Raw genomic sequence first — 22,966 nt, 5'->3', positions numbered from 1 at the left:
GGGTATTTTCTTCCATTATTTCCATGTACTTCATGTTTATCTCACAGGTATGAAATATCAATCTTGTTAATCATATTAATCCATCTCGTACGGCTTAACCATGCAATAGATCACATTTCCTTGATATTATCTCCTTGACTATTTCTCAGAGTCTTTTATGTTCACATAGTTCAATTTCTAATAAAATTTCTTATCATGGTACTACCTTCATCACTCATCATATATTAAGTTTGAATCTTAGTTCACTAAAAATCATTCTTCATTTTAGTTGATCATAATATCAACCCCACATATGTGTATATGCCTTATAATCCCATTTATGCTTCCAAGATCTACCTTGATTTGATCATTGAATATGATGCAATATCATAATTTCTCAGAGTCATCCTTTTGTCCTTAATCATCTTCCATGCCTCTATATTACCTTGTATCTTTCTTGCATTGCGATATTGATTTGTCACTTAACACTCAAACTCATTTGAATCATGTATACCTCAAGCATTTTCGAATTCTAATTTTCATAATGTATTGGGAAAATTTCATTATCTAACTTCATTTTCAAGGTTAACTTCTATCATCCTTTGTTCTACTCTTTCATATAAATATAACATCATTCTTCCTTAACCAATTTACAAATTGTACCTGAAATTGTAAAACTTGAAACTAGATTCTCCTCAAGTATTTTTCAATATTAATATGAATATCACTTTCGGCTTACAGCTTCTTTTTTATAATCGCATAACTTAGTGCTTGTTTTTCGAAATCCGTAGTAAAACTCTTCTTGAGTATTTCATTGAGAATATCTATCTTAGACTTATGTCTCACAGCATACGATCACTTAACTTGTGACTTAGCCATTAGGCTCCTCAACAAGTTTTAAAATCACATATCTTATACTCATCTTGTATAATGTATAATTCTTCCTCAAAGGTATTTAAATATTCTTGAAACACCTAATCACTTATTTGCTCTTTCATACTCCAAGTATATCATTTCCATAAAGGTATACCCAATTACACGTATTTCAGTTTATCTCCAAGAGTTTCTAGCATGTCACCTAGTTTACTTGTGTTGTTACTAATCCTTTCCTTTCAACAAAGTTAAGACAAGATCAGTATATTCTCATAATAATATTCTATATCAACTCATTTGCTATATCATTATTGAAATCTTTATTTACATTTTTCCTCATTTGGTATTGACATCTCTTATCAGTATCTCATACATTCATCTAACCTTTCGTTTGTTTCCTCATTAGTCTTTAACAAGACTTAATCTCTTATTTTCCTTATTTCTTAAGATTTGACTTCAATCATCATATTATTCATCTTAACACTCCCCATGTTAATTTAGTTTTATGTAACCATCTCAAAAACTCTCTAACTTTTCTTTTTCTTACATGCCAATATACAAGGCAATAAAGAAACTTTACAATTTCACTCATCATCTTTATCTTAATACCTCCCCAATGCACTTAAGATTCCAAACAACAAAGCTTAGCATGAAAACCAATGACCATTCCTCAACTCGTAAGTTTCATCTTCATGCCACTCTCAATTTGCTCATGCTTGCTAGCCATTAGGGGTTCTTAACGCGACAGCGTTTGATAGTCAGTACTGTGGTGTTGCAACTATTTGAATTTACTTTATCCCAGCAATTCTTCTACCTTTAAAGCTACTACCTCAATTATTCACAATCGTGTGGTTTCCTTCTGAGTCTATACCACAATTAGCAATAATAACTTTCTATCACAAGTTTGCGATCAGAACATTGATTTAATGTCTTTATTTTGCCACTAACATTCATATATCTTTACCATAACATTTAGTACGAGTTTGCTTAAGCAAAGATCTCCAAATTTATTCATAGCTATATGTATCTCAGATTGCACATCACTTATCATCAGTCAATAAATCCTACTTTAGAATACTCTTTCCATATTGTATAGTAACTTCACCATATAGTATCACGGCACTCTGTTCCTCTATTCTACTATCATGTATACTCCACAAAATTTAATTAAAAGATTCACGTACCTTAACTAATGCTAATTCCATTTAATCATATCTTAAATACTCCAAACTTGTAAATTACAACTCTAAGTGTATGTCCATATATTGATAATCCTTATATATTTCATGAAAACTACAACTTACAAACTAGCTTTCTATCATATGCACACTATTAGAACATTAACTTCAACATGTTTAATTTTCCTTTGGTGATATGTTAAGATCATTCCTGGATACATTTTCATATTAACATTGATATGCCTGTACCATAGCATTTAGTGCAAATTTGATGAAGAAATTGTCTCCAAATAACCCTTAAATACATAATTATCAAATTGTATACCACTAAACATCAAGATCTTGACTTTATTCATCAATAATCAATCACATTTATTAAGTGAATAATTTACTTAGTTATTACACCTTGCCTTTGCAATCATAAGATCAAAGTTGTCCTAAACTTAGGATGCAGAAGTTCTCTCTCTTAGAGTATATCCAAACATCAACATTTTCTAAATTCCTTGCTCTGGGGAGATCACCTTTAAGACTGATCATTCGTATTATAGGCCACACTTTGAACCGAATAAACTTTTAAATTGATCTTTCAAGTAATTTGTATATCAATCTCAATTATAGAACTTCATATGGCACTTAGACTAGATTCGACATTTCCAAGTCATTTAACCTAAAGCTGCCAATTCCACATCTAGTCCTTTAATCCCTCAGCTCCTCTTTTCTATGCATAACAAAGTTCAAGCTCATCCTTAGAGCATATTTGTTTACTAACTTCTTACTTCATGACCACACATCAATTATAGTAATCATTAGTACTCACTCTCGAGTTAGTTCACGTGCTTATGTCCATGAACTATAATAGATCCAATCAATTTTTAAAATCTCACAATCGCTTAATTGAAATCAACACCACTTTTATATGGGCATAACACGCTTAATTAACATAGTGTTCTTATCTTCATGCACATATGTATGAATTTACACTTACCTCAATGCTTAATTTGTACAATCCACCAAATGAATAAATTATCACGGCCTATTTGTCCAATTCCAAATTTCTCCATCCATAATCGAAGGGATATATTATTTCATTAATCTTTCATTAGAAGCATTCGTTTTAAGATCTTTCCAACACTGGCTCGTGGCACGGGTGACATCTTAAACCCGAACAACGGCCCTACTTATGACCTTTTCATGACATTAACAAGGAAGTGAATTACTGGGAATAAGAGTTCCTATAGCTCCCATAAGATCTATAAGAAAAACTAAAACAAGTCTAAACAACTCCAAATTCTATATGCAGATGCACGTATTTTATTCTACCTAACTGGACTTAACTTAACTAACTTAACTTAACTTAACTTGGGCCACGCAGTGTCAGTGTGGATTTCTTAAAACAACTTTAAAACCAAAAACTTTAAAATCCAAAGCTTTAAAATCAAAATCTCTGATCATTAAACCATGCTCTGATACCACTTTAATTGTCACGACCTGGAACTCCCATCGGGCCCGTGACAACTACCGCGAAGTCCCGATAGGCACTCATTACCCCGAATGTCGATCGGAATCCCGCAAGGCTTAGCATCAGCTTCCGCATCTCCCCGGTGAGCGACAGTTATTAAATCTTGCATTTCAAAAAAATCATAAGTCGTTTCCAAATCAAAATAATAAAATATTATTTTCTGGCTCACAGGGGCATTTTCATCATTTTTCTTCGATAATACCGAAACTCGCCAAAAACATGGTGTAAAAGCTTAATATGTTCATACATATTTTAAATCAGATAACTAAAGTATAAAATTACTTTTACAATGACACATGGGCCCCCAACTAACCAATAAGATGCGAGTCTGTGAACCTATAATTTTGACAATGCAAGGCTAACTGAAGTCCTTGATGCAATCGGCTATCTACCAGCTATCCCGAACCTGAAATGTGGGGAATTGAGGGTGGTGAGATTATAAAATCCTAGTGAGTAAACAGACATCATCTAAACTATCTAAAGGCGAGTAAATGGAGATAATTAAAAATAATTAACTTCAGTAAATTTTTCACATCTCGAATATTCATTTCACCCAAATAATCAATATGGCTCGTGAATTACTTAAAAACTTGGCTCATGCCAAATCCTGTACTCGTTGACACCTGGACCAGGGGTATCCAACCGAGTCCGTCAAGGCTGTTAAAAATTCATATTTCGCATAAATCATATTTTTATTTTGAAACATAGTCGTTCATTGGCGTTGGCTGAGTCTCACTCTCACGCGGTGGTCTACGTGAAGTGCACTCAAAAAGCCCACCTCAAGAGATACCCTACGCGCCTCTACGACCGAGGTGAGAATATAAAGGAGTTTACCGTGCCCCTCTAATAGGTTAGCCCACGGAACCCCCCACCACTGCAGTAGCTAATCTTTTATCTACTACCTGATTTATAAAATCTTTTTCTACATGACATGGCAATTTATCGCAACCTAGCCTCTCAAGGCTAAATACACAGTACAAATAATTCTAACACCAAAATCATTTTAGCCATTCATGCTCATTTATTGTCATAAGCCATTCAATTTAAAACCATAAATTTACAACACAAGCAGGCAGTCTTCAATTACTCTATTTTCAAAATCAGTATTCGATTTTTCAAAAAATTTATAAAATCACAATTTCTCTTAAAACAAAGCAATTTACCATTTAAACCCATTTTTCATAAAATCACACAATTGTATAAAACTACTCTAGATAATTAAGACGATAATAAGTTTACTCACAGTTTCTGAAAACTAAATTCGAGTACTCCAACTATTACTCCTCGAGTGTGATTTCTTTACCCTTGCCAGAGGATTCGCCACCTTGACAAATTGCACAATTAAGAGGTTTACTACTTTGGTACTAAACCAAAATAAACTAATTTATACTACTAATGCATGATATGAAGTGCAAAATGTCTAAATTTTGCCTAAACAAGATGTTAGCCTATTTCGATCTTTTACTCGATAAATCGATATACGCGTCCGTTTAAACTCCAAATTAATTTTTTTTTCAATTTCTATACCTCAATTGCACCCAAATTGACTTAATGTTTCTCAGTGTAGTGCAAATTATCAGTCTCGATAGCAAATTACGAAAATACCCCTAGTGGGTAAAAATTCGTATTTTTGCTCTGAAAATTTTCATTATTTTTCTAGGCTCATAATTCATCATTATTCATCATAATTCCTCAAATAAACATCAAGATCAGCAGCCAATATTCCCCTAGAAAATTTGGCATAATGGGTTTCAATGGGAGAAAATTATTTCTCTAGCTTATTTTTGCTATATTTCAATATAACCTAACTAAAATCACTTAATTCAATTAAAATCAACCAAAACTCAAGTTCAAAACTCATCCATGGAGGTTTGGCCAGCATGGGTGTTCATACCCACTTTCTAATTTTGCATGGAAATGAGAAAAAAATGCATGGGTAGTGAAAATCACGAGGAAAATCAATGAAATTTACTTTTTTAATGCTTGATTTCTTGATTTCTCTTGATTTTCTCCAAATTTTTTCAGCTAGGGTTCTTATTTCTTTTCCCCTTTTTTCTCTCCTGGTTTGGACAGCTGAAGAAGATGAGAATTCTGGAATTTTGACATTTTTAAAGGCTAAAATAATATAATATTATTTTATTCATTTTTTTTGTTTTATTAATTCTTTAAATTCTAGCCATCCATTTATTTCCAAATTTTTACCATACACTTGTCCCACATATCCATAGCTTAGATAAAATTCTCAGACTTATCCAAAGTCTTGGTGGATTAATTTTTAAAATTTACACTTTTACCACCGTAAAAGTCAAAAATTACATTTTTACCCCAAAAACTGAAAAATTACCCATAGACATATTTTTCATCCCTTATACTCATACCATTCTCCAATTTGTCAAATTTGATCTAAATTCTCTCAAAATCTCAAATTTTATCTACGAGTGGAAAAATTACGATTTTACCCCTACACTCCAAAAATCACAAGAATTAAACTTTTTCACTACGAAACTCTCAAATTATACTACAATACTCAAATCATACTCCAATAAATTAAATGGGGCCAAAAAAATCATTTCTCAAAATTTTCATTTTGTCCCTAAGTGGCAAATGACCATTTTACCCTAGATAGTGAAAATTTTGATTTGACTCCAAATTGCTCCTCGAACTCCGAATTACCATTTTGAGTCATCCCTGAACTGTGAAACTCTTAATTTCACCTTAAAATTCCTATTTGAACTAGTTCAAGGCTTAATCGACTTAATGGTACCATTAGGGGCAATATCGTCTTTTAACGATTCCTCGAACTTCCTAAACATGCAAACATTCTATTGAGCATGTAAATGACGTCGTAATTATTTTATAGAATAGGATTTGACATAAACAAATTCCAAATTTTTATATAAGCATTAATTTGGAGAGTAGATTTTAATGCATATACTTACAAATAAAAAGAAAAAAAATTTATATTGATTTTTATATTTATCATTCAATTTAGTATATGAAAATATCAATATTATATGGTGATTGAATGTAGCAGATTAACAAGCAAATTCTAGACAGGCTTGTTCGAGACTTGACGGGTCTTTTCTGGAAGTCTTGGCGCCAGCAGCGATCGGGAAGAGGTTGTTACAAATTGATTGCATAAACTTGAAATTGTACAATCATCTTCCACAAAAGTGATAGGGATCCCCTCAGCTGACAAACTAATAACGATTGATACCATCTCAAACATCAATAAAATCTCATAATCATATAATTTTAAACACCGCTTGTTTAAGTCAACCATTTCAATCAACCACAAATAAAGATCCTTATTTAGTTTATACTCTTGTAGATGAATCAAACCTCCCAGTCCCATATTACGAATTGAATCATTATATTTAAAACCAATATTTTGCAATAACTTGTAGAACCGAAAAGGACTACAACGTGTATCCCAATAATCCTACATTCATTAAAAATTATAATATAATAGTATCAGTGTTATGAATAAACAAAATGTATTGTAGCATTCACCATTTACCTTTTCGACCAACATTATTAATTTTATAATTATAAATCTTTAATAAAATTGATAAAAATTAAACAATCAAGTAAAAATGAATTCATTCAAAAAATTGAGAAGAAAACAATAACTTTGTTTAGACATATCTATAAATTAAATAAATTATCAAAAATATATATCACTTCAAATATATATTATTCAAATATTTAACTTATGATAAAATAATAAATATAACACTTACCTTATTAACCTTTGCATTGAATTCTTTTTTTTCCTCCAGATATCGCAAACGGTCTACTGTTACTAAATTTTTAAAAACTAACTTCCTCTCATCAGGAAGAGATGCAAAAGTTTTTGCAATATCTCCCCCAACCTATTAAAAGATAATTAAGATAACAGAATTATTCACAATCATTCATTCAAATTTGAAACCATATTAAAATTATAAATTTCAAAGGGGCATATTAATACACCTTATTTGTTAATTTCATCTTTTTATCCTTTTTATTTTCACCACAAATGGATTCACTGTCAAGAAAAAAAATAATTATTGTAAAACCCGACCCTATAAATACATGTCATAACATACATGCATTGAGTAGCATGTTATTATGCTAAGAAAGTCCCTAAGAATAGACGAAACCTAGTATTGTACCTAACGGTACACTTGAATTGATTTAACCTCGAACTAGTTCAAATAGGAATCGTAGGATAAAATTTAACATTTTATAATCAAGGAATGACTAAAAATGATTGTTCGGAGTTTGAGGGTTCATTTGGGGAAAAATTAAAATTTTTTATGTTTAGGGGCAAAATCGTAATTTTTCTACTCGTGGACAAAATTTGAGATTTTGAGAGAATTTAGATCAAATTTGACAAATTGGGAAATAGTATGAGTATAAGGGATGAAAAATATGTCTATGGGCAATTTTTTAGTTTTTGGGGTAAAAATGTAATTTTTGACTTTTACGAGGGCAAAAGTGTAAATTTTAAAAATTACTCCACCAAGACTTTGGATAAGTCTGAGAATTTTATCTAAGCTATGGATACGTGGGACAAGTGTATGGTGAAAATTTGGAGACAAATGGATGAAATTTTAAAAACGGACCAATGGAAAAGTGACACATGGCATTTTTTAAATGGTTTAATATTATTTTAATGAAAAGTCAGCCCATTTAAACCCCATTTTAAGTGATGGCCGGCCATAAGGAAGAACAAGAGAGGAAATAGAGAGGAAAGGAAGAAAAGAAAGAAAACAAAGGGAAACTAGAAAAATTCAACAGGGAATTACGTTTTTTGCCCATTTACGCGTCTAACGGTAAGATTTTTCGACTTTAGCTTAATTTCTACCTTTCCTATGCCTTTGTTTCCATTTAGCATGCTTGAGGAGAGAGATCTAAAAGTGACATCAAGGGCTGGCCGAATTTCAAGGGGGGAGAAATTGAAATTTTTAGGTTTTGATTTTTAGTTAAATTGATAGTTTTAGTTAGTTAAATGTGTTTAGAAATAAAATTGGGCAAGAAAGCATTAAATTTTCACAATACCCACCCTTGGCCAAATCTGCAATGAGGTACAATGATGATAATATGATTTTTATTCTAAGAGAAATGAAGAGAAAATGATGAAAAATGGTTAAATGTGATAGAAAAACAAAGTGAAAAATTAACCGAGTTAATGTCCCATTTTTGGCCGAATTTTCCAAGGAAGAGAGTGAGCTGATTTTGGTGATTTTAGAGAAATATTGGCTGATAATTAATGGTTAGAAATGTTAGAGAGAGAATGGGACAATTTAGAGCTAAAATGCGTTGGCAATTTATCGGGTAAAGTGTCAAAAATAGGTTAATACCGCGTTTAAGCCGTTTTTGGCTATTGCATTTCATATCATGCATTAGTATAGGATTTCAGTCAAATATATAGTGATTTAGCATTAATGTGATGAATTGAGTAAATTTTTGCAATGTGTCAAGGAGGAGAGCCTTCCGGTAAAGGCAAGGAAATTGTACCCGACGAGTAGTTATTAGGGTACCTAGAAAGCTTTTAGTTTGTACAAACGGTGAGTAAACTTATTATTATTGTAATTTATCTAGAGTTTATTTTTAAATGCTCTTTATGTATTTTATGAAATGAAAACGAGATTAAAACGGGATTTTTGATGTTTTACAAATAAATGTGACAAATAAAGATATATTGGGTTGATTATGAAATTGAGTAATTGGAGGCTGTTAACTGTCTTGAAAATTATATATTTTCCTATGAATGGCTTATGAGATATGAGTATATGTGGCTATATTTTGTTAGTGTATTGGAAAATTTATGTAAGCTGTTTTTACTATGCAGGTTGGATAAATAAATAAAAGTCACGTTATACTGTCGAAATTTTATTAAAATTGGTGGGTTAGTCACTACAGTGACGGGTTTCCATGGACTGCCTATTAGAGAGGCACGGTAAACTCGGTTATATAGTTATTCCGGTAGTAGAGGCGAGGAAGGTAACTCTCGGGGTAGTATTAGAGCTCACTTCACGTCGAACCCCCATGTGAATGTGTAACTCGACCAACGCCAAGGAACGGCTTATTTTAAAAATAAAAATGTGTTTCACATGTAAATATCTTAACAACCTTGGCGGACTCGGTTAGATGCCTCGGTCAAGGTATCCCTAAGGATTAGTTTTGGCTTGAGCTTTGTTTTTAATAAAAGTCATAAGCCTTAACAATTGTTTTGGTAAATTATAAATATTTTATGGTTTAAGAAATAAATTGATAACATTATGAAATGGTTCGTAATTTGTTGTTTAAACTTGCCTCCATTTTACTCGCCTTTAGATATTTATGATAATATCTGTTTACTCATTGGGATTGCAAAATCTCACCCACCTCCTTTCCAAACATTTCAGGTTTATGGTAGCTTGTAGATACCCTATTTTGCCAAGGATTCCAGTTGACATCTCTACCACATAGACAGTAGGTTTCTAGCACCAACACTGGGTGTATTTTGGGCCACTTGTCATTGTAACCATTATTGTACATTATAACTTAGTAAATTTTTGTATGTATGAATTTATTTTACTTACACATTACAAAAGATTTCTTACACGTATTTCTATAAATATTATTTTATATAAAAATCTTATATTTTAATCAATATTTTGAATAGTAATATTTGTCTATAAATCCTTTTAAAATATTTTTGTCTTTTGATTTACTTGAGCCGAAAACTACTGAAAATTGTTTAAAATGGAATGTTTAAAAATGATTTCTCACAGAAAAGGCAAGAAACTGATATGTAACGCTTGCAGGGTTTTGATTGGCATTCCGGATAATGAGTGTCAATCGGGACGTCGCGACGGTTGTCATGAGTCCGAGGGAGGTTCCAGGTCGTGACAATTATTATAAACTAAATTTAATCGTCAACATAAACATCAAGTTATAATAAATTTCACAATATAATAAATAATAATACTTACAATTATGTCAAATAAAAAAAAGAAAAATATGTACACATCTTACTAGTAAAAAACAAAGGCATTCTTAAGTCGTTTTAGACAATAAGATTTGTTAATGACTTAGCCTTTGTTACCATCTATGTTTTCATAGTTTTCACCTTTTTTCAAAACAAAATCCATGCAATAAGTTTTTGCCATAGTCTCAACATCTCTCATTATTGTTGTCACACATTTTCTAACGGCAGTATTTGTAAAACTGCATTACAAAGTGAATATAATCAGCTTCAAACAAGATTATGAATTGAATAATTGTTGTGACAAACATCAATAACAAATACCAAAGCATAAATTAGGAAGTTATATAGTAATAATGTTCAAACACAACCAGATTTTTGTTAACTTATAAACCATATTATTTTTAAAAAATTCTAATAGATAAGAAAAAAAATAGCTCAGATGCAGACTATCCCCATAAAATTTTAAATCAATTTCCATAAGCTAGTTATTGATATGAATGATACTCAAAACAGTGAGTTCAAACATAGGAAAGTAACAATGATATAGGAATTTTCTAAATCCCCATGAATTAGATAGCATTATCATGTTTACAATTTAATTCAATCAAACCAAGAAGGGAAAAACCATCTCATATTAGCTCTCCTTCCCTTAGTTTCTGTTTGAGGTGTCATATATGTTCTAGTCACTTAAACATTTCTCTCATCTTGTAAATTATGGCAAAATTACAATTGATAATCTCATAAAAAGTGAATGATTCCATAAAATAAAAAGGTAAAAGGCAAGAATCATTTCTTGATTGTGCCATGAAGATGGCCTAATTGCAAATCTCTTCATACTGTACAGAAGTAGAACCACAAATAATACATGATCATTTTTTCAACATGTATAAAAGCAAGTAGTTAGTGCTACATTATTCCCGTAGGTGGAATATTAGCAGAAAATATAGTAATTTAAGCAATTCTTTGCAAGTGATAACAAAGGGATCTTTAGTAGTTTTACTTTTATGTCATTTGTCATCCTTTGCTAATTCATCAAAAAGATGTATAATTTTTTTATTTTAAGATGCCAGGAGATGTCCAATTTCAATTGGTACTAGAGCATGTATATAATATTTGTTGCAAAAAAAATTCACAAAGTAGGTCAATTTGATGATGAAAATGCAGTGATTTCATGAATTAATGTAATGAGAAATGGTTTAAATGGTTCTGTCTAATCAAATCAAGGGTCATTTTGAATCTACTCACAAATTGTGAAGTGATGATGACATGAAGTGCTTGGTTCTCATCACAGAAAAGAGAATTTCTGGTTTGGCATTTGATTTGGTAACAAAGGAAGAGACTACTTCTTTTCAAGCAATTCTAGTTTCCTTATATCCAAGCTGTTTGATCCAAAACCATTGTTTGCTACATGCTATTTAACTTTGGTTATACTTGAGTCATTAAATTCTCAACTTCACATGTGAATTAAAGCACATACATGATTACTGTGAATAACACACAATAACAGAAATGCATCTCTATTTAGCTTAGAGAATAGGCCACTTACAGTCAATGCAATATAGAAGGGAAAATGTGCTAATTTTGCTGATGTGGCTGGGCACCATATAATACAAACAACAAAGTGTTTTGTTCAATGCCATTGCCATTAAGTTTTGAAACGACATAGTCTCTTATACACCCACAGCAAAACTAAAATAATATAAGAATAAAAAGATGAAATTGACAAATAAGGTGTATTAATACATACGAAAATGTTAATTGAGAAAAAAAATTATGCTTTTATAAATAAAATACATATCTATGCAAGTCATGTAAATCTAGCATGGAGTTTTAATCAGAAGTTAGACTGTTGCATGAAATGTTTAATTATGAATTTATTTGGTTTAATCAGCAGGGGGACCCTTTGAATTGAGCGATGCAAAGGACAATGGCCCTTTATCATAGTCTTTGGTATGTTTTTTGTCTACTAATAATAATGATTTTCACCTATGGTTCTTCAATGTTCATTTGTTTGCTTAAGAATTATTGATACTAATTAAGAATAATCAGAGGACGATGTAAACTTGTTCAGGCATTGATCAAAGCAACATAATTTGGCTGGATAACAATGACTGACCAGATAAAAGGTTAAGTCTAAGCCTCTCCTTTTAACAACTTTTGCCCTTAATTACCAAACAAACAAAAAATTTACTAAAGATCACATGGTAAAAATAATTGTCATAACAAAACTATCCCTTTGACATCCTTTCTTAATGCAAATTCACACTCTTTTAACAGAAAAAACAAAAGGCAGTTCATGAGGCACAACAAGTAATATATCATACCTGTAGGCATTACCTTAGAAGTAGCCCTTGGTAGAGTCTCTTGTCTTGGAAACTTTCAGATTGGGGATGGCTTACTATTGTAAACTTCTAAAACAAAATTGCCCACTAGTTGAGGGTGAAGGAAAATAAACTTGGCTAGCAAACTCACAATAAAATATTACAAAAAAATTCCCCCATTAGGAGAGAACACATTCTATCGAGGAGAGTCCTCACCTCCCTTGACTCCTCTATCAGAACGAGTCCTCATTTCTCCTTACTTTTTAATTTTTTTAATTTTATTTTGTATTGATCGATTGAATTGTTTATCAATTTTTTTATCAATTTTAAATCAATAATTATAATTTAATATCATAAATTAGATAGTGTTTATTAATTAACTTTATAATAAGATAAAAAATAATAACTGACTACAAAATTTACCTCATTTCCCTTATATTTATATATATATATATAAACAAAAGCTGTAATGTCAGTAAGCTTTTACTCACACCTCTGACAAAACGACAAAGGGTGTTGAAAACCATTGACCATAAAGTGGAAGGGCCCAGAGAACATAAAGTCCACTCAAAAACTCTTCCAACACCAGATTCACGCCACTGCCCTCACTCCTCTGACAGTGAGAGAGAGACGAGAAAGAAAGGAAGAAGGAAAGAACAAAGATTCAGATTCAGCTATACAGTGACTGTTTGTCTTCGCTGTTTTCCTCCAATATTGCCGGTATCACTGCATTTCTTTCAACTTTTCTACTTTATTTACTGTTTTTCTTGTCTGGGTTTCTCATAGGTTGTCGGATGATTCAATGGAGATGATGCTATTGTTTGTGCGTATCAGATGTTTGATAATTTTCCCTCTCAGAAATGAAAATCTTTCCTTTTTTGCATGTTGTTATTGTTTTCTAGCAAAATGCTTGGCTCAAGTTAAGGGGAACTTCAGTTTAGTTCTTTTTATTTTTTCAAAATTGTTATGTTTGGTTTTTTTTTTTTTTCATTTTTTGGGGTGATTTAAGTGTTTATCTTTAGGTTGCTTCTTTGCTGTTTACTGGGTCGATTGAGAAGCTGACTATATAAAGTACGGATAAGTAAGAACTGACAACAACTCTATAACTATCGCTGTTGAAAGATTGGCTCTCTGGAATCCAACCAAACTTATACAAACTTCTACTGATTTGAATGACTTGTCACTTCTACTGATTTGAATGACTTGTCATTTTCAACTATACTTCATCGTATATATGGATTGGAATTTTTGTATATGCCCATACTTAAGTGATATATTTGTCTGTTGATGGCTATTTAAGTTAACTTTTAGGGCTCACATCTCTTAGTGTATCCAGTAGCTCACATGAACCAATTTTTGTGGCCTTATTAACAATCAATGAAGTGGTAATGTTTTTGGGTATTTTATGATGCTTAACTCAATCGGGTCATGCTCAACATCCTTTTTAATCAAGGGAAAATCTGAAGGAGATTGGTGCTTCTTGTTGTTAAATTTGTGGACAACTTTGTCTATATTACTATTGATGTTGGCAATGCAAATAAGTAAATTGAATGATGTCTGGCACTTTCTATTAAGGGAAAGTAACAAGCCCCTTTTTCCCCCAGTCTCAGTAGTGCATAGTTTGTTAGCATTGAAGTATCATTTATTCTTGGAACTGTCAATGCTAAAATATGTTGTGCATAATGCTACATCGTTAAATTTGTGCAGTGTATATAAGTTGATTTTCTTTTTTGTAAGAGTGTAATCATTCTTCTCTTTCTTTTTTTAATATTTTTGTTGTAGATGTCTTTGTATATTGGCCATCTATCATCTCGCACTCGTAGGGATGAACTTGAGCGTGTTTTCAGAAGGTTTGGAAGATGCAACATACGGCTGAAAGATGGCTATGGATTTATTGTGTATGACTACCCTCCAAATGCAGAGAAAGCTCTGAGAGCACTTCAAGGAAGGAATATCTGTGGGGAGCCATTAACTCTCACATGGTCAAATAAACAGCCTAGACCTCTCAAAAAATTTGCTAGGGCTGATCAATCCTATGATCAGGAGCCACTTAGAGTTAGGAGTTCTGCTAGAGGTAGAGATTATGGCAATAGAAAGTTGGATATAAACGTTCAGCATGATTACAAGATGAGTATTGAACAACCAGAGAGTCATGGTGTGAGGCTTAATTCTGCTGACTTGCTTAATGCAGAGATAGGAGACCAATTTAAAGAATACACTAGGGAAGACAATCATGACTATGGGGAAGATTTGCTGAATGAAGGTGGTCAAGTTGAATCGAACCTGGTCGATGGTGATAGGTGGGATGGGAAACGCCATGAACTGTCTGATGGTAATAATGTTGAACATGAAATGGAATTTGACCGCTACATAGGTTATGACAAGAAAGATGATGAAAACAATCGAATTGTGTATTCCAGTGGTTCTCCTGCTGCACAAAGCCCTCAAAAGAAAATAGTAAGAGAGCTGATAAGTGAAGGAACTTTGAACCATCTTAATGATTCAAAAGCACAGCAAGCTTGTTACAGCTGCGGTGCCTTGGGTCACAGAAAGCATAATTGTCCCCGTGAAAATACTTCAGGAAGATATTTCTCCAGGTTGGACCGCAGACATCATGATGAAATTGGATCCAGTTCTCGGGCAAAGCTGCAGCAAGATAAGGATCCCCTAACAACAAAGCGATCCAAGGATAGAAAAGAATCTGGTTCAGGAAAGTCTGGGCGATTGATAGAGAATGGAAGCTCCCTTTTTGCAAAGGAAACTGACAGAGCTTGGGAAAAGGACTATAGAGGAAAGAAGAGAAGTAGGAGGAGAGGTGGAACTCCTAAAAGACATAGTGAAAAGAAAGCAAGGCCAATTTCTTCTCCACTTCATCCTGATTACAATGCAGCCAGATCACGCTCAAAATCTAAATCCTTAGAGCATGTGCTAAGGTCAGTTTCACAGTCTAGATCAAGATCCGTACCATCTAGAGCATGCTCATCATCTACTAATTTAAGGTCCAGTCCAGTATCATATTATTCTAGATCCAGAAGTTCTAAGTCTAACTTAAGGTCAAGCTGTCCTACATCCTTGTCTTTGTCTGTATCCCTTGGCAGGCCTTCATCATCATTACTGAACAAGGGGCAGTTGAATCTGAAAGGTACTTTGGATAATTCTACCACTCCTGAATCCAAGGAGATTATGGTTTTCGGAGAACCAGGAAAAGGTGATGTTGAATTGGAGAATGAAAAACTTGAAAATAGGGTGGGTCCAGTGAACATTGAAAATGCCAGGTTATCTGCCAAAGTAGAAAATGAAGTGGAAAAGGATCAAGGTATGCAGATAGGTAATAGTGATGATCATATGAAACCCAGGTCAGTACCTCAAGTTAAAATTCCAAGCATATCAATTTCAGAGAAAGGTGCACTTGCTGCTGGGATTTTGTCTTCAGAGAGCTTGGGGGAGATCAAGGGCAGTGAAGATTTTGATACACTGACAACAGAGGATGTGATGGTACCTCCTAAAAAAACAGATTCAGAGCTCACCTCCAGCCGTTCAACCAGCATATTGCCGGATGAGTTGTCTATGGTTATGAAGCATTATGGCCTAGAACCTCCAGATGAAAATGAAATGCATTTATCTGCAGAAGCTTACTTTGGTTGTGCTTGCTTGTGGCCTTGGGAGATTGTATATTACAGGAGGTTGAAGAAAGGTCCTATTTCAACTGAGAACTATGCCAGGCGAGTTGCACAAAATAAAGAATTTGGTATTGTTGACAAGTATATTAGAAGCAGTAGCGGATGGGGACAACAGAATCACCCTTAAAAAGCTTTGTAAATGTTGTGACAGCTAATCTTATGTCCTCAGAGAGCCTCAACATTTTGGCCCTATCTTATAGTATGAGTTTGGGATTTTGCAAGATAAAGATTTGAGCAGGTAATCTTCCAGAAAGTAAGCCATATGGTTACCCTAACTGTACTGCTAGAATCGATATAATACCCTCTGCTTCCTTTCGGCAAAAATAGTTTGATAGTAGTAATATGATAGGTGTTAAGTAGTATTATGCATACTGCAATGTCTGAAAGTTTTTGGCCCATCTGTTAAACTCTGTACTAAGTATCAAGGCTTCTCTTGTCGTGGCAAATCTGTAAAGCTTCATAGCTCTTAATGTCAATGTTATAATGAATTTTATATCTCAAGCTCAATGTTGAATACTTTTGTCTATAACTTGATTGGTTTGTGTCTAATGGTTTTTCCTCAAAAGTATTAAGAATATTTTGTTCCATGTGTGGTTTTTATAGTGTAATATCTTGTTGTTGCGATTAAACTTTTACAAAATATGTTACATCTTTATAATTTTAATAAAAAATGCTTGTAAATATATAGCTGCTCAGAAATATGGTTTTAATAACATGTGAAAGTTTTAATTTAAAATTATATATTTTAGGCATTCTCTGGTGCAGAGGAATGCTTTTAGAAATTTCACCGATGGACAAGAGCTCTGCAAATTGACCTTCAAAAGGTAGGATGCAACTTGCTATTGGTCTTGTCAGTTAATGTTTTTGGGGTGATTTAGAGTCCTATGACATCAAATAACTCCTAGGAAGACAAATCTAATATTTATATTTTTTAGTTATTGCATTTGTTTAGTTTCCAGTTGATGTTTTTGCTGTTTGATTTTTGCTTTTGTTTGCAAAAAATAAATAGAAAGCAGAAAGCAGAAAATAAAAGGCAGATGGCAAAAAGTAAATAATAAAAGCATCAACCAGATGGAGCCTTAGATGAACAACAATTGCTTCTTTTTTTTTTTTCAATTTTTATTTGTTTTTTGTCATGGGATTTAGGTTGGGGGGGTGGTAATGGTGTGTGGGTGTGGCCAAGACTCGGTAGTGTGGGCTGGTTACCAGCACTTTAGAAGATGGTTCCTTTAACTTGTTTAACATAGGTGTATTGAAGTGAAAATTTTAAAGTGTTAACTTATCATATTATGGTGAAGCACCGCAAGAAGAGATGGCCTTTGAGCTTTTTGACTTGAGTTTGTATGGTACTGCTTACTCACAAAACTAATAGGATTGTAAAAACTAATATATTGCGATCCAGACAATGTGAGATCTGATGATGAGCTGAATAGCTTCCAGATTGAAACAGCCAGACAAGTTTCTTTGGCTTTTTCTAAGCATGTTTTAATTAGGCCATGACACCATGAAACGTTGGTGTCAAAAACAGTCTCTCATATCCGAAAATCATAATAGTGTAGATATATGTTGTTGAATATGTGTGATTAAGGAGCAGCAGATTCCCATAAAATGTGAAAATCATTTCTGAAATCACAAGTGGTCTGTCAATCTTTCTTGCAAAATTTTAATTAGGTTGGTCATAATAAAAGTAGACAATGATATTGTGAAATAATCTTTTGACTTTGAATAATCAATTGATAAAATGCTTACTATTTGGCTGGTTTTCAGCTGTGAATTTGAACTATTTGGCAATTGGCATCAAATGCATAAATAATTGAAAAGAGAAAAAGCAATACAATGTTGTTTGAATGATTTTTCTTGGTTAGCCAGTGAAACATTGGATAATTTGTTTACAATTCTGTTAGGTAGATAGTTTGTGTGGTGTTCTAATGAATCTATTTGCATGCTATTTCAAAAGTTAAGGGGAATTTGGTGGGAATCCTTTTAGTAGCAGGCTATCTGTTTGCTGAAGCAGAAAGAAAGCAATAGGTTATAGCCATCATCTTTTCTTCCTTTTTTTTAATCTAACTGATATTGATATTTATTTACTGGTCTCTTTGCTGTTTCTGTTGTGAATTGACTCGAAATATAATGACTTTAGAATTTCATGTGCCCTTTTGCGAGTAAAACGTTTGACAATTTTTTCAGTTCATGTGCATGTAGAAGGTCGGGTTTTTCCTTACTAATAAGCAAGAGAGTTGATGGCGTGGTGTTATATATTGAATTCAGTTGTTTGCTTGGACTTAGCATTCAACCTCTTTCTTATATTCTAAATATAGTCTTGAAAAGTTGGTTTTGCTATAAAATAAATTATTACTTTTTGGTACATGAGATTCATGCAACGCAAACACACCTGAAGATTAGGGTGAGTAGCACATTAGTCGAGTTAATAATGATTTATTCTATATGGTGTATTTTAGTGATGTAGAGGATGGGTCTTTTGAATAAAGAACAAGGGGTTTGACATGAATGATTATTTTGCTTCAGTTACTGTGTTGAACTTAGATCCTTTTCATCGCTGATGGTTTTGAAATGAGTCACTCCTTCAGAGATTTATTATTGGTTTGTTGCACCAGTAGCACCTAAGTTTTAGAGCAAATTATCCTTTTGAATCTTTGCTTGGTTAGAAATATATTTGAGGTATTAGGTCTGGTAGATTAATGATTATTGCATCAAACTGTATTAATAGAAGGCCTTTTAAACATTTAAACTCATGCCAAACTTTGTTACAGTCGCTTGGTGCAGGTTGAACTAAGACTGACTGGCTGTTGATCAGAATCTAAATTTCTGTTATTGATTGATTTGATTCCTAGCTCAAAAACTGATGAGGAATGAACATGGAAACCTTTGAATTACTGTTGGTTTATTGGCATCCTGACTTCAATCAGAACATGTGCATCCCTGAGTACTGTTGACTCTGTTCCGACATGAACTCTCTTTCTAATATGTGCATGCCTGCCCATATATGAGCTGCTATGCTGCATATTTTCCTGTAAGATCATTTTGAGATTGACTTACACAAGATGCCATAGCATTGATGGGAAAGAAAAAAGGGAAGAAAGTTGAAATGGTTTCTGTTCTTATACTCCTTTCCTTAACATTATTTTTCTTGGACTTTGAAATTATGAGTACAGAGAGAAATGATGTCCAGTTTTATATTCCCTATGCTAGGACAAGATATGAAGGGGGTGGAAAAGAGTGAAAGATTGAATTGAATGAGCTGAAAATGGACAAAGAAGTAGAGGAAGGGTTACCAAAATAGACAATGGCACCAGAAAGGTGGCATTTAGTGAGTGATGAAAAGAGAGTGAAAATGAAGGCAAAGAAGAAAAGATTGACAATAGAGGAATTAAATTTGTATTTATCATCTGACGTAATGCCCCTCATTATTATCAACCGTCTCAATTACTCTTGCATTTATGTGTTTTAATGGTCTTTCAATCTAATATAGTTTTCTATTTCTTGAATGCTCGAACTACCCAAACCCCTTCATTTACCTCATTACCCTTGTAGTAGAACTCTTTCTAGTTTAGGCCACTTGGGATAATTTGATAATTACCTTTGTATGATGGACTGGGGTGTCGTGTTTTAAATGGTTGGTCTGGCAAACTTGTGCAGACATTTAAGCTGAGGATCTACCCCATTGGCTTTGCAATTGGCAGCGGCAGGGAGCAGGAGAGACTCCCCTGGAAGCGAAAAAGATAGAGGGCTTCGTTGTCCCGCAATTTCATGACCTTGGTGGACGATTAGGCCCACTCGTCCCCTATCAAATTGCAGCTGAGAAGCCAATCCTGACAGAGTGGGCCAAAGACAGAGTCAAGAACAATACTACTCTCACTAGAATCCCTTCCCCATCTTCTAAAACTGCTCTCAAGTACAAGAAAATCTCAACCTTTTATCACGGGGTTTTATCTTTACCCCATGTTCTAGGGGATCAGGTAATTTTCCAGTCATCATTCTTTTTCACTCAGTTGAACTGAGCATTGCGTCACTGCCCCATCAGCAGCTGATATGGCATTTTCTTATAATATGGTATAAAAGCCACCAAAAAGGATTGAGCAACCAAACAAAAACTAGAATTGAAAAAACTCAACTACTTTTGCCGAGCATATATATATATTTTTTCTTTTTCATGAGAAAATTTGGGCAGTTACAGTTAAACCAGTTTACATAGTCCTCTGCTAAAGAGGGAAGAAACCCAAGACCAGACCAAAACAGAGACACCCACTACCATAAACGCCCATATTCTATGTTCTATGATTAGGAACCCACAAAAACAAAAGACCAGGGCTAATCGTGCTCCACGTTTTAGATCACTAATTTTTGCTCTGCAAGGAGTTTATAGAAAAAAAAAAATTAAGAAAAAGTGGAGCGCAAGCAGCGCTATCTGAGGAAGATAAAAGGGTAAAATTTAGGCAAAGGGAGCTATAACATAGAAGTCCTAAAAGGCAACATTAAAATTAGCGCAGGGGTGGGGGTGGGGGATCCTAGTCTAGCTCTTTCTTGTCTTGATGGTGGTAGTGGTAGCAGTATCATGGAGGAAATCAAGCAGAACGGTGCTCTTGCATTTGGGGCACTTTGGGTCATCCTCTGAAAGCATCACGTACATCAGGCACCTTGGGCACCCTACAAGAACCATGGATGTTGCCTCAGGGCTGCTCGAGTATCTGACGCTAGCGTCAACGTCCTGGTTCATCTCTGATGACACGCATGAGCTTGGAGGAGATGTCGGTGACACGGTTGCTGATCGGCTTGGTGATTCCACTCTTGGATTAAGCCTTGGTGGTGATAGGTTCAGCTTCAACTCAAGCTTGGGACCATTTCTGCGGCTCATCTTTATATCTTTACGTATAATTAACCTGAATCAAACATATGGGAAAAAACAAATGAATTGTATTGAAATATAGAATATCATGGGCAAAAGATAGAATTTTAGTTACCTTAAAGGTCAAGAAACCTTGGTCAGCCTAGGAGTAGGAGGAGAAAAGAGAGAGAGAGGCTTGGCTTGGTTTTCTAAGAAGGAAAGATGATGAAGGGTGGGAAAAGGAGGCTAGGCTGAAACCCCAAGGAACTACTCCTCTTCTTGCACCATCAAAAAACAAGGTGAGGGTGAGGGTGAGGGTGGAGGGAGGTGGTGAGGGGTTTGAGGCAGAAAGAGCATAATATATAAGGGAAGAAAAGAAGGGAGAGAGATGGGATTTATTTAAAGCTTAATTAAATTATGGTGGGGAGAGGTGGTGGTGTAGGTTAGAGAGAGAGAGAGAGAGAGAGAGAGAGGATGGAATTGAAGGATTGGTAGAAGAAGAGTGTAAATTGAGGCCAGGAAATGTATTAATGGCTGGAAAAAATCCCAAGAAGTATGCAGAAGGAGGAAAATGGAAGTAAATATTGCAATTACAAAAGTGCAGGAAAGCCTTCATTCATTGCTTTATAATAGCAAAGGGGAGGGGGAGTCGGTGTTGTTAAGTGAATTGAAGTGCAATATACAACAGGGAAAAAACCCCCCCAACGGCTTTTATGGCTAAAACCCCAGATTTTTTAAAAAACCAACACAGAGGCCACCTAAGAATTTAATATCAAACAACAAGAAATTTAATGGCAGCCAATAAAAAGAAAGTATAGCAGCTAAACCCATTTTAAATGTCCAACAGAACTCAGATAATTAAAAATAAAACAACACCATAAGATATTAATGGCAACACACCAAAATTTTTATAGGAAACATACCAAAATAAAGGCTTTTGGTAAAACCTTTTTCAGATTAATCCTTTCAGTTGCCAGGAATATGTTTGGCCTCACCCTCACCCTCACCCTCACCCCTGCCTGCCTGCTTTCCTTTCATTTCCCTTGCTTCTCGGTTCCGCTAACGACTTTCAACAAGTTGACAAGTCCATTCTTTGATTAACCCAGTTTTCCATTCAACCCTTCATCTTTCCCTTTCCGTGTAAATAAATAGTCATACGGGTATACGATTAAATTTGCTGATTTTCATTCACAAGTTTGCTTGGAGATAATATTTCCAACTTATTATGCCTTTGACCACATTGGCCTGTTAATGAAATCTTTTTCAGCATCCATGTGATACTATTAAATGTAATTAAAGAAGGTTTTATATCTATGATTTTGATATATATGTTTTCATTTGAGAGACGGCCATTCTCCCTAACTACGTGTTTTAATTCGAAAGCTGACAACCTAACAAATAATCCTTATTCATATTGCCTTGGGTTTCCTACATTTTGCCCTTGTTCTGCTTCGGTAAGCCCCTAAAAACCAAAGAATCTTGGAGATCCTTTATATTATTCAATGGTCAATCTGATTTAAAATTTAATGAGCAATTGAATCACCCAATCAGAAACCTGAAGTTTTGGATTAACTCAACCAAAAGCTTTTGCTTGTAATTCCTAATGCTAGAC

General features: G+C 33.8%; 2 protein-coding genes across 5 annotated transcripts; one reads left to right on the top strand and one right to left on the bottom strand.

Annotated features, from left to right (window-relative positions):
• The first annotated feature begins 13,322 nt into the window (after positions 1–13,322).
• LOC18598358 (uncharacterized) lies at positions 13,323–20,565 on the top strand. 4 transcript variants are annotated; one of them, XR_016026364.1, is made up of 4 exons: positions 13,323–13,551; positions 14,614–16,749; positions 17,261–17,335; positions 20,169–20,565. XR_016026364.1 is itself a non-coding variant. In XM_007027852.3 (2 exons), exon 2 carries the CDS (start codon positions 14,614–14,616, stop codon positions 16,636–16,638), a length of 2,025 nt encoding a protein of 674 aa, XP_007027914.3. In that variant the 5' UTR covers positions 13,323–13,551; the 3' UTR covers positions 16,639–17,040. The 4 variants fall into 4 exon arrangements, 1 of the variants encoding a protein (XP_007027914.3); XR_016026365.1 differs by lacking the exon at positions 20,169–20,565 and adding an exon at positions 19,283–19,746; XR_016026366.1 differs by lacking the exon at positions 17,261–17,335.
• A 64-nt stretch (positions 20,566–20,629) lies between these two features.
• On the bottom strand, positions 20,630–22,063 carry LOC18598356 (protein GL2-INTERACTING REPRESSOR 1). The gene is made up of 2 exons (XM_088806575.1): positions 21,491–22,063; positions 20,630–21,409 (listed from the first exon to the last, which is right to left on the bottom strand). Exon 2 carries the CDS (start codon positions 21,382–21,384, stop codon positions 21,043–21,045), a length of 342 nt encoding a protein of 113 aa, XP_088662701.1. The 5' UTR covers positions 21,385–21,409; positions 21,491–22,063; the 3' UTR covers positions 20,630–21,042.
• Between the last annotated feature and the right edge of the window lie 903 nt (positions 22,064–22,966).

This window comes from Theobroma cacao, chromosome 5 (assembly GCF_053813885.1).
Source record: "Theobroma cacao isolate CCN51 chromosome 5, ASM5381388v1, whole genome shotgun sequence".
NCBI classification, from domain to species: domain Eukaryota; kingdom Viridiplantae; phylum Streptophyta; class Magnoliopsida; order Malvales; family Malvaceae; genus Theobroma; species Theobroma cacao.
The sequence above is the reverse complement of the archived record's forward strand: the minus strand, read 5'-3'. Positions and strand labels throughout refer to the sequence as shown.

What these genes read in the sequence shown, in the direction of transcription:
- LOC18598356 (XM_088806575.1), bottom strand. Translation starts at nt 21,384, where the DNA reads ATGAGCCGCAGAAATGGTCCCAAGCTTGAGTTGAAGCTGAACCTATCA.
- LOC18598358 (XM_007027852.3), top strand. Translation starts at nt 14,614, where the DNA reads ATGTCTTTGTATATTGGCCATCTATCATCTCGCACTCGTAGGGATGAA.